The sequence below is a fragment of the Struthio camelus genome, chromosome 19, assembly GCF_040807025.1.
Source record: "Struthio camelus isolate bStrCam1 chromosome 19, bStrCam1.hap1, whole genome shotgun sequence".
Taxonomy (NCBI): domain Eukaryota; kingdom Metazoa; phylum Chordata; class Aves; order Struthioniformes; family Struthionidae; genus Struthio; species Struthio camelus.
Window position 1 is genome coordinate 10,339,017 of NC_090960.1, and position 12,466 is coordinate 10,351,482.

Sequence of the window (12,466 nt, forward strand, 5' to 3'; positions counted from 1 at the left end):
AGGTCTGAGTTGAACTCTTTTCCCTGACAGTCCTCTTCGAGAGGGTCATTTACTGCTGCTTGCCTTAACATCTTGGGTTTTGGCGTTCTGCCCCTCCGCACAGATACGACTCAGGGATTGCTCATTAAATGCAATTTTCCTTAGCTAGGCTTTACATTTTTTAAAAGCAGAGAGACTTTCTCCACTACTACTTCCTTTCACAGCTCATTTCCTCACAGTTGTGGTCATGCTTGCACATCAGCATCGTCGCAGAAACCTGACATCACCTACCAGCTTGTTTATCTTCAGCCTTCATACAATCTCTCTCTGGGAGTAGAGCCCTGTTGTATTAAACCTATGCTTTTTTGCAAAGATGAAGACTTTAATTGCACGAGGCAAAGGTCACCCCAGAATCACTTTGTGGTGGGAGGCAATGTCATTATTGGGCGGGGGGGGGGGAAGCTGCCATTCAAATAGCAACCAACTCCCCAAACATGGGGACGAGCAGGTAGCTGGGCTAATCCAGTCACCCCACATAGGAGCAGGAGCCATGGTCCATCACGGGGCCAAGCACAGGCCGTTCAGCGCCGGGGAAAAGAACAGGGCACCACCAGAATTGTAACCTTATCGTTAGTATCGACCAAACGACCTTCAGCAGCGCCCTGTTAAATGCTATTATGGCAGCTCACGAGGTCCCTGCAGGCCGGGCACTGTGACACTCTGCTTTCCACGGGTTGCTTCAGAAGCAGATAGAAAGCCCCTGGCAGTCGCTCCGGGTTTGATTCGGTCCGATCGGACAGACCCCACTGAGACAGCATCTTCTGCCCTGCCCCAACAGACATGGCAGCATCCAAAGCAAACGGCAGCATCGCGTCCCCCCCGGCGGAGAGCTCCTGGGGTAAAGGCCCCAGAGCCGGCACGGGGAGCCCGGGGGCAGCCCCGCGGCGCCCTGCTGCCTCCCCCGGCCGCAGGCAACGGGGCCGGCTGCAAGGCTGCAGCGAGCGGGGCCGCCGGACCCCGCCGGGGCCGCGCTCGCCTGCTTGCAAACGCTGCTAGCAGCAGTGGGCGCATTTCCCCGTCTGCAGCTATTTTTGGCTCACAAAACTGTCATGAGTGTAAGCTGGTGACTACGGGAATGTTTACAGGAAATTCATTCCAAAAACTTCGTCTCAGTCGCCTCTCTTCCCAGGTGTGCCTCTCGGCTGCGACAACCCCGTCTCGCCGGGGTGGCGAGGCACGGGCGCTCGCGCGGGGTTAAAGGCACGCGGGCCCTTACCCAGGACATCAAAGCAAGACACAGACCATGGCATTACTCTTCCAAATACTTTATTGACTGCGTACAGCAAGCAAAGTGAGCAAACCGCATCCAAGATGAGGAAGCCAGTGCAATCTCTCACCGCCGGCGGCGTCTGACATCACACAGAGGCAATAACAGGGAGGTGCCATCAGGAGATCTAGCAAAAGCCAGTAACCCTCCGTCCTAGTGACTCGGTACAAGCCGCTGTTGAAAGGATGGGCCAGCCTGCACAGCACTGCCCACTTCTTCCCTGTCCTCCTTTTGCATTGTTCCCTCTTCAAGAAATTTTATTGTAGTTACCATGAAAAGATTTCTGAAAGTATTTTCATCAGAGATTAATTTTAAAATTTAAAAAAAAAGTAGATTCTGTAAATAAGGAGAAAAACGGATGCTATATTGCCTGTTGAGGTGCTGTTTAGGAGCAAGTTACACAACATTTGCAGGAAGCCTTTGGATCACTAGACCCCAGCAGAGCTGGCTGCGTGCACCTCCCAAAGCGGGAGTCTCCCGTGCGCCTGGGTGAAGCCCAGCTGCACGCTCTTACAAGCTACAGACCAGCCCTGCTCTCTCTAAAAACTTAACAAACATCAATAAAGACAAATTCTACTCTCAACCTCACCCCAGAAACCTGCAGTAGGGCCTCATGACAAGCCAATTTTATACTCCTCTGGGCCTGCAAGATTGTAAGCTGCTGATTTCCCACAGCTGACCCAGCTCTGCAAAACTGTATGTGCCTGGAGGCAGCTGTAGCCTTTCTGTTAGCTGGAGGAGAACAAAGCCTTCCCTAGCAAACTATTCTAAGCCATTACCAAAGAAAATGTAGGTTTTTTTTTTGTTTTTTTTTTTTTTTTTTTTTACTTAACTCATATGAGTTTTTGACAATTCCCTTTTTAGAGTGATTTTTGGATCAGGCTGACCCGTGTCCCAGTTGGAATTCAGGCACTGGTTTCGTTCCAGACTACTTCACCCTGCTGTGCAGTTTTAAGACATCTCAAATTTGAGACAACGCCAGCACGTCACAAATATTTCTGTTTTTCCACATTATGTCTCTAGCCCCCAGATCTAATCATTTTGCAGATCAGCCAGATCAAGATCTCCACCAACCATGCCAATTTCTCTGACAAGGGTAGTAATTTTAACCATTTTTGTGGGACCCTTATGAACTGCAAATAGTTAAATCCACACAGATCTAGCACTTCATCTGTAATGCTGCACTCTGTCACAAAGGTTCCGAATTCTCTTCTGAAGAGATTCCTTTGCTTTAATACTTGAAGTTTTAGCCACCTGACCCCTTTGGCAGATCCACATGGATTCTTGAAAGAACTGTAATCCCTTCATCTGTAGATCCAGTGCATGTTATTAAATAGGCTTATCACGGTCTTCCTGAACACTTCCCAGAGCTCATCACCAGACCTTCCCATCTACCCCACCTTCCCTGAAAGGGTTATTTAGCAATCAAAGAAACAAATGCATAGATTGCATCTATCCAAATTTACAGTCCAACAGTACTGCTGCGCACACTACGCTGCAAACATCTGCAGGGTACCTGCATCTCTCTATGTTTTCTGTACATAAAAAAGAAACAAAAGGTATTTCACAAGTGATCAAAATAAGCAGAAATGGAGCTTTGGCAATGAAGAAGGTATTTCTTTTCACAGATGAAGGCAGATGAAAGCATTTGCAATTCAACCACTGCATCAAGTTGCTAAGGCAGCTGTGAGAGACCTGGAAAGGAACTGTTGATCCATGCATAGTCCCAGCTGGCAAGAGGTTAATTGTTATTGCAGTAAGTGTTAGTTCTGACCAAGGTGTTACGTCTAGAACTATAAGACATATCTTCATATACTGCATTTGTTTTTCTTTTCTGGAAATATTTCTTTATCTGCAAAACAAAGCAAATAGCCATTCAGAACTGAGCTTGAAAAGACCCCCACCAAGAAGCCAACTTACATTCTAGGATTCCAGATGTTGGAGACTGAAATGTATTTTCTAAATTCCCAATGAGGTCTTAGACGTCTAGGTGGAAACTGATGACCTAATCACTGAATTTTGTATCTGTCAATCATATGTACTTCCACTAAAAGTTGCTTTAAGGGTTCGGAGTGTCTGCAGCTCCAACACAAATAATGCTTATCCTTAAGTATAGTCTGTTGCTGATAAACGTAAGAGATCAAGTCCTACAATGACCTTTAGCTTTGCAGAACGATATTACACTACTGCTTTTTGGCAGTACCAAAACTACAGTAGAGGCACAGCATAGAAGCCAGTCATATCCTGTTCTGTGAATTTGAGTGACCTTTATGGAGAATAAGGAACTATCAGAGACAAATAATTCTGGGTACTTTCTAAGGAAAATGGATGCAAGAAGTCCCAGCAAAGGAAAAATTTCTTGGTCACCTTTTTCTCTAGAAAGGGGTAGAGATGTACTCCTAGCGCTACTGTCAAACACAGGGCTGTTTCATGACTTTGTGTTGTCCTTGAGTTCCCCCGAAAGCATTCTTTTACATCCATTACAAGATGGTTATGCATAGCTCCATTCCGACTGAAAAAAATGAATCCTAATAGAGTGGTGAGTTGTCTCTTTAGGGAAAGACATATAAGAACAGAAACTGTCTGCACTGTTGATTGCAAAGCTTACTTGAGCAAGTTCTTTGTAGAAAGACAAACAGCTCATCGTTTACTAAAAGATACAGAAGAATAAAAAGACACAATCTTCACCTCCAAGAGTGTTCATGAAACATGGGACTAAGAGGAAACAGTATAAAGCCATGATTGCTTAGATTTGTCAGGTGTTGGCTTGAATCAATCACTGTTTACAAACAATATCTTTGGCTGTGATTGAAAAGGCTCCTATTCACTGAATGCAGATTCTGTTTCACTTTGGCACGGAGACAGCACACTTACATTGACATTGTAGAAGATGCAGCATGTCAGCGCAGAAAGCAGCAGCACCACCGCAGTGATAAGACCATAAAAGTTCCAGGGATTACTACTGCACTCTGTCTGCTCCACTTCTGCATGTAGAATTATATTATTATTATAAATATTCAAGAGAGGTAGAATTATATTTTTATTACAACAAAATATATATATTTAGGTGTGCAGGGGGCTTCGGTCAACAGGAAGTCAGATCCCAATAGCATGCTACACAGCCACATTTGTCATCCCATCAGTACTGTCCGTGCCCTGCGGGAGGCAGGGGGTGGGCGTGAGTGGCATGCGAAGGATCATTGAGGGGCACTCTACGAGGGTACTAGCTTCTGTACACCAGGTCAGGGGTAGGTCCACACACCCATGAGTGAACCAGAAAATGTTTTGCTTCAGTACTATAGCAATACTGAGCGCTCTGCCAGGAATATGTAGGAATTACATGACAGCTGGGGTTGGAAGGCTGCAAGCAGTGCAGACAAAAGTAAGAGGCTGTTGTGGCCTGGAGTATATACACTACACAGAATAATACTAATGGAAAGGGTTACAATTCTCTAAAACCTCAGCTAATCCATATCTGAATAACATAATATCTGGTAATCACTCCACTGCTTTGATCTATAGCTTTTCTTTTCCACGACTCACATTGCTGAGTTGTTGCACCAGTTAAGGCTAGCAGCACTGAATGAGATCACAGTCTGTTTTGCAGACTGCAAATAAATCCTTTGCAACTCTTAGGCCCTACATAAACCCTGGTTGAATTGCTCAAAGATCTCATGAAAGCCCACTGCACAAGGTTAAGCTGCACCACTGAGATCAAAATCAGTAACTATATTGCTGGTTTTGTCCTCATCTTAGCAAGCAGTTACAACACGGGGTGGGGGGGTGGGGGGGGAAACTGTCTCTGGAAAATATCCTACAGCATGCTCACTGAACAACAAGTGTATGTGAAATCATCTCTGCTATCATCTCTGGCACTTCAACAAATGCCCGAGGACTTGATCTATGCTCCCTAACATGATCTATTTTCAAACATAGACAAAGCCTTGCTATAGTGAATAGTTTCTGGAAGACGTTTATGTCACATTAAGGGCACAGAACTGATACTGAAAATATTGATTCATTGCCTGAAACAGGCAGATTATTCACAGACACACTACAGTGTTTGTTGTCCGCTTTTGACATTTTCTTTTTTAAGATACTGGATTACAGAAAGTTTTTTCCTTTTTAATTTCCCCTCCAATAGTACAAGGCAGATAGAAGCGTAGGGCCTCTTTCTGTGTCCTAGCACAACAGAGCACACAGGAGCCTGAGCGCTCTCTCCAGACTTTCTCAAGTACTGGAAGAAGTCTAGCCATGGATTAGTGCTCCACCTGGCCCGATTAAAGTTCTGCAAGCTTTTTTTTCCCCACCTTTGGATTTATAGCATGGCTATAGTTATCTCTGACTAAATAAGCAAAAGTACAGTACCTTTAACCAGCACCATGGTGCCACTTGCATTCAGTGAGAGGAGAGAGGAATTTTTAAACACAGCAACACATACGTATATGTCACTGTCGCTTTTCTGTAGGTTGTGCAGAGTTATCACCAATGTCTTCTCTTGCTTTGAGTACTCCAAGCGATTTGCAAAAGCAGGAAAGATAGTTGAAATATTTTGCCTTGAGACATACAACACTCTTTCAGCTTTCATATGAGTCCTGAGCAAGAAGACCCCTTCTTCTTCATGTGAGCTTTTCAGTGAGCAAGTAATGCTGATAGATTGGTCTTGCTGAACACTGAGAGAATGTGGTGATTGTTCAACAATTCCATTATTTTTACCTAAATCAAGAAAGATTAATGGTTACCACATACATAACAGTGCCTTTTAACAAGAAACTACATACAGACGTCAAAGGCAGAAAGAACAGACCACAGAAATCCAGATATAGTGGGTCAATATAAGTCTGAGGGTATTTCTCCAAATATACTTAAAGAGGTTGAAGCAACCCAAGAGACATCAACAATTACCTTCCAAAGCAAAGGAGGAGGGCAAGAAGGCTGGAGAAGCACAGACTCACAGCTTTGCTAAGTAGGACAAGGGAAGCTCAAGGAAGACCTACTTAAAAAAAAAAAACAAACAAAAACAGAACTCTTCTAAAGGAACACAGTTTCATCAGCTCACCCGTAAGACACGGATCATTGCCTGCTTTCCCAAGTGAGATTAAGCTATAGAAAGACCTGGGGATTACTGGTCTGCATGAACTCATACCATGTGGGTGCCATCAACATTGCAAATGGTCTTCAAAAAGTAGTTATTATTGGCTTGCTATCCAACAGGGAGGATATTTCACTAAGTTCCTCCGAGGGCATGCCCTGGTCTATTTGACGTTGTCACTAACACATGGATAGGGAATAAAGACAGAATTTATCACCTTTGTACAAAACATAATTCTGGGAAGGTTGTGAGCGTTTCGGAGAAGAGGATCAGAATCAAATATAGATATATGATAATTTTAAAAAGTAATATGGAGAAACACTCTGAGATCAACAAGATGAAAAATAGTAAAAATGCATGTAAAATGCTAGCTTCAAAGGAAGAAGCCAAATGCCTAAATATAACAAAGGAGACCGGTATAAGCTGAAAGGAACAGAAAAATGTTTGGGGTTTGTTACACAATGCTTACTGAAGCTACTGAATCTAACTCAGTGAGGCAAAACAGGGAAATCTCATTTTGGGCTGCATAGCAAGAGAGAAACCTCTGAGGTATGAGAAGGGATGCTTCTAAGCATGGTAAACTATCTTCAGCAGGATGACTGAGTTCCATTTGACTAACATGCTCTGAAAAGTTGTAGACAAACTGGAACAAATTCACAGCAAGATGAGGAGGATGATGAGAGGTTGACAGAACATAGTCAAGAAGTTCAAAAAAGAGAAACCTAAGGGAGGACATGATCACAGCCTTCCTAGATGTAAAAGACCATTACTGACCTAGCAATAAATTAGTTGTTGTATGCCAGCGGGACAGGAAAGGAAGAAAACCCCATAATTTTCAGTAAAGAGGTTTCAGGTTAGACAGTCTCATGAGAAAGGTATGCATGTCTGGGAGTAAGCTGCCAAAGGATGTTATAGACTCAACCCTCTTCCAAGGTGAAAGAAGAAAAAGAAAATAAAAATAATCTCAAGATAGAAAAATTCTTCCCCTTTGGGAAGAATTCTGGTCTGGGCCCATTCTTAACTGTTCATTAAAAAAACAAGAAAAATAGTAAACACTGTTAAACGCTAAACTACTAAAAAAAATAAAATTATCTGTAACCACTGATGCCTAATTCACAAATCCTGCCTAGCACCAGCTCCCCAAGTATTATCAATCTGTCATTCAAGATGGAATAGTAAAAACAAGAGAGATTTGCAAAAAACTGCCACCAGAAAAAGGCTCATTACTTTGCTTGTTATTCATAAAGATTTGACTGATTGTTGTGAAAATATCTGTGGGTTCTCACAGTTTCCAGACTGTTATCACAACCAATTACTCGTGTGAAATCTGTAGCTAGGATCAAATTAGTCATGAATTTTAGGGGTTTTCTTGGTTCTTTTCTATTTAAAGTGTTTTCTTCATCTTCTCAGAAAACAAACCCACACTTTCTTTCAAATTAGTACATTACCAAAACAGCCATACATAACGGTCTCTCTCCCACCATGTTTTTATCCATCTTTGCTTTAAAACATATACCTGTATTTATTCATTCATTATATAAAAAGTGGTGCTGCAATACCTCTCACCACTAGCACAGTTCTCTTCCCATCCAGCTTTACGTAATGGCTATTTTTTATAAATGTAGTGCAAAGGTAGATATTGGAATCATTTTGCTGGACGTTGTGCAGAGTTATCCTCAGGTTTTTTCCTTCATTTGAATAGTTGACGCGATCAGCTAAAGCGGGAAGGATATATGAAGTGTTCTGCCTGGAAAGATACACCACATTGTTGTATCTAGTCCTCAAGTACGTCCCCTCTTCATTTTCTGACTTTTTCATAGAGCAAATTATGCTAACAGAATCTCCTTCCCAAGCACCGATAAAGTCTGGTGAATGTTCCAGAAATTCATTTTCTTCACCTGAAGAAAATAAAATGCAAATAAAATTGTAGTATCAGAGTTTTTCTTGATTTATAAATATCAAAGTAGCTTGCAAAAATGACTGCTTCTCAGTCAGGAGAATAGCCCTGTAAGCCTGAAACTTAGTCCTGTTATTCTGTATATATAGTCTCCTAGCTGACCTGAGTCCTACAGTGTTTTTGCTTTCATTCCCATTGTCCTGCGCAACTCAACATCTCCCCAGAGCTTAAAAGGCCTATGCAAAAAAAAGGCTTCTGTCGGTCAAGCAAAAAATTTAGTCTGGTCTGTAGTTTCCCAGTATGATCCTATTAGCTCTCAAAAAAAAAGCTTTATGCAACTGAGTCCAGAAATTGGAAATGGCTAAAGATCTAAATCTGGAGTTCAGAGTGATCACAAATGACAGAAAATGGAAGAAAATTACAGTTTTGAAAAAGAAAAAAAAGGTTTTAGCAACATTAGGAAACTGGAAGACACAGTCTGTTAGGAAGCAAGTTGCAGAAGGTATAAATACTCAGTCCACATTAAGACACAAAGGTATAAAAAGGTATAATGAGACCCTCAAAGTCCTTTAATGACCTGAAAATGAGAAGAAACTAAACAGAAAATATAAATGGGATGAATATTAAGGAATAGAGGGATAAAATGGGAAACACCTACAAGAAATTGCAGTATAAGTATGAAAAGAAAAAGGCAATACAGAGCATTGTATATCTTGGAAGAAAAAAGTATAGAAAGGGTTGAATAACTCAGTGTTCACAAAACTGAGTAACATCCTTCCTTACCAGGTTATTTTAAGAAGGTAATAAATGCAGAGGTCAAACACAGAAAGACCAGGTCATGGGAATCAGCAAGCAGCAGTTCAGTCCAACTGGACCAGCCGTGAGGATACTCCTCGTATAACATTAGGGAAGGAGCTAAAGCGAACCCAGAGCGGTCAGCAATTGCCTCCCGAAGGAGCAGAGGAGCAGGGAGAGGAGAAGGCTGGGGAAGCACAGCGCGCTCAGCCTTAACAAGCAGGCGAGAAAAGTCCAGGGACTTCAACCCTGCCACATTAGTACTTCTAAGCTGACCTGCACTTAGGTGATCTAAGGAAGAACCCAACTAGTGGAGGTCTTTTTTTTTTTTTTTTTTTGATCTCCCAACGATCAGAGTAAAACTCAATTATATTTGCAGAAATCAGTAACAAATCCTGAGCAGCCACTCACTAAAGAATGGCAAAAATATTCATAATAAACATTCCCAACAGTTTTCCCAGCATCTACTTCTCAGGCATGCCAATTTGTATATATTATTTGTTTTTCAGGTCACCATCCTTTCCGGGTATTATCAAGGCCAACAGAGATTTGAACTCAAAGGGGAAAAAAGGGCTGACTGGAGGTATGTTTTTCCTCAGACTGCTCTCCTCAGAGATCCCCATTGCTTCCCACAAGCACGTCCCCAGCTTGTCCTCTATCAATAGCTACAACAGACGGATGTTTATAGTGAGGTTTTATTGCATCTACAATAAGTCAGTCCCTAGTAAATATCAATATTTGTTTGTATCCAGCGGTGGGCTCCTCACGTCAACCTTAACAATACAGATAGGCTTCGTGTCGAATTACTAGGAAAACTCCTCTTACTATTTCTACAGAGAATAATTTCTGAGTAGGAAAGAATGCTTTTCACATTTTTTTCCTAAAAATTGCAATCTAAAGTTTCAAAGAATGCTTTTCAAAGCTCTACCTGGTTTAGCTAACAGTGATTTTTGCCGGGAACCTGTTTGAGGCAGCAAACTAAAAGAAAAAAAAACAAAAAATGAAAGCTGTGAAATGGAATAGCGGCTCTGCTGTACGTACCATTGTGGCCTGGGAAACACAGGAGAAGCAGAAAGAAGAGAGCTGTAGTTGGGAGAGGTGATCTCCACAGCATTTTCAAAGATCTTTTTAGCTCTAATCCGTCAACGAGGTAAAAGAGAAAAGACCTGAAGAAAGGGTTCGGTGCCAAGAGTTGGCCTGTTTTCTTCCAGCCGCATGAGCTACTCTGCTAGAACATGTTAGCTCCTTGCCCCCAGCAACTCGCTTCTCTTGCCTTACTATCACAGCGAGTGTGTGTAAGGAGGAAGATAGTTATTCTCTCGAGTAGTATATTTTGTTTTTCATTTCACATTTAAAACGCCCACAGTTTCCTACCCCGAACCCTGGAGGCAGAACTAGAAAGTCAGCTCAGAGCATGCAAGTTCTCTTTAGAGTCAGCTGAGGACAAGTAGGTGCAAAACTGCCCTTCCTGGGCCCGAGTCAGGTGACGACCGCCGGATTGTGACCGTGCAGGAAAGGTAGGCTCTCGGCATGCTCCCCACGGTCTGTCAGTGCTCCTGAATTCTGTTGTTAATGGATATAACAACACAGAGCAAAAAATCACTGATTTAAAATAACTGTCAAATTATGTCGTTTAGTGAGTCAAGCTACTTGATGTCTTTAATTTTTGTTCCACAAGCAAATATTTGACTGGATATATTTATTCAAAGATTCATATAAAACACAATTCAATTGCTTAGTGCAAATAACACAGGTCTTTAAAGCTATTTATGACAGTTTTTCCTGAGATGTGGGATGAATGGTTTCTACCTGCAGAACACAATTCAGGAGAAGGGGCAAAGTGAAATAGTCACCAACAACGCCGCAGCGTGACCAGATCTGCATGATACAACAGATATTAAGGCAGGTGTGCCTGTGTGAGCCACACAGGAAGACTTGCCAGCTTGGACTGTCCTTTGTTCCCAAGACATGACCAGCTCTTTGGCCCCACCTGGTATGAAGAGAGCAGGAATAAAATCTGTACATCATTAAAGCGGACTCTCTCAAGTTAGTACAATGTGAGTTCTCAGCTATCACTTTGCCCCCTTGTCAAAAAATGCAAAATCATATTTATATGAACAAAAATAGTGTAATCATCTGTTTAACCACAGATATATAAACACACGTATATACACATTTATTGTTCCAGGTAAAAGACATAAAAGAATTCCTATGGCTTTCAAATTTAAAGATAGTATTTTTCTAGGGATGGAAAAAGAACATATGTATCACTAACTCTCCTGCAGCATAGCATTCAACTTGACTGTGTAACAGGGAGCACCGGGTACTTCCTGAGAGCACCGACAGTGGTGGCTTACAGCAGAAAAAAAACAAAACGAAAAGCAACACGCATGGTAGTTACAGTGAAAAATGCATGCTGGAGAAAGGACACTGTGACAGAACAAATCTCAGTGGAAATTCTCTACTTTTTCGAAAGACCTTCCAGACTGCTGAGGTCAAAATACACAATAAAAGGCAGGCCCATACCTGATTTGCGCACTCCTTTCCCAGGCTATAGCCAGAGCCATGCTAGTTCCTCAGGACAGTGGCTGTTGACACAAAACAGCCTCTTTATCACCTCTTTTCAACGCAGTCCTACCCTTTTATTTTTTTTTTTTGGGGGGGGGGGGGGGATTAACAGCAGTTCTGTTTTGGAGAAAAACAGGAACTGCAGTTGTGCTAAGCAGCTGTATAAGGAAGAAAAGGCTCCCTGTAAATCCTTGCACAATCTGAGCCCTTTACAGGCAACCTTAGCTTTGACTTACTGAGTAAACATAGTATAACAGGCATCATGATATAAGACTTCACAACTGAATCAGTCCAAATGACATACTCAAGATTATCTTGGCCAACAGGAGTGCAAAGCACTCACGGGGGAAAATAACGATCAAACGCCAGTCTCCTGTGCCAAACAGCCAAATTCACACATGGAGGCTTTTCTGTATTTCTAAAATTAATAAAGAACATCATCTTGTCCGTCTTCTAGTATGAACGTTTAATTTAGGTTTAATTGCGGCAAAGCTCAGGAGTCTCACAAAATCCCACACAAATCTTTGAGATTTCCTGCTGAAAGTTGCAGCCGCAGGTTTATGGCTAGGTAAAGCGCGCAAAAACAAGTCGGCAAATATTCACCCCAAGTTTCATGGATCTGCTTTTGCAGTTGTAGAGCTGCTCATTTTTGCTCAAAAGTCTGATAGTGTATGGATAGTGCAAGCTTTTGAGGATTTATTCAAATCAAACCTGAATAACAAACCTTCTGAAGATCACACGCTGCCTGTGACCTGCCAAATGGGTTTCACCACCCAATGCCATTTCTGAGGGAGCTGGATATGACCCT

The 12,466-nt window shown here is 42.2% G+C and overlaps 1 protein-coding gene across 13 annotated transcripts in view; it reads right to left on the reverse strand.

Moving 5' to 3' along the window:
• Positions 1 to 2,100: 2,100 nt before the first annotated feature.
• The window catches only part of CD7 (CD7 molecule), a 39,167-nt gene continuing 28,801 nt past the window's right edge, over positions 2,101 to 12,466 (reverse strand). For all 13 annotated transcript variants that reach the window (XM_068913506.1, XM_068913497.1, XM_068913499.1 and 10 more), the window contains 4 exons: positions 7,958 to 8,296; positions 5,675 to 6,022; positions 4,181 to 4,290; positions 2,101 to 3,158 (listed from right to left, as the gene is read on the reverse strand). In XM_068913506.1, the coding sequence (XP_068769607.1) occupies positions 3,048 to 3,158; positions 4,181 to 4,290; positions 5,675 to 6,022; positions 7,958 to 8,296 (908 nt within the window). In that variant the 3' untranslated portion in view covers positions 2,101 to 3,047. The remainder of the gene's footprint in view (positions 3,159 to 4,180; positions 4,291 to 5,674; positions 6,023 to 7,957; positions 8,297 to 12,466) is intronic.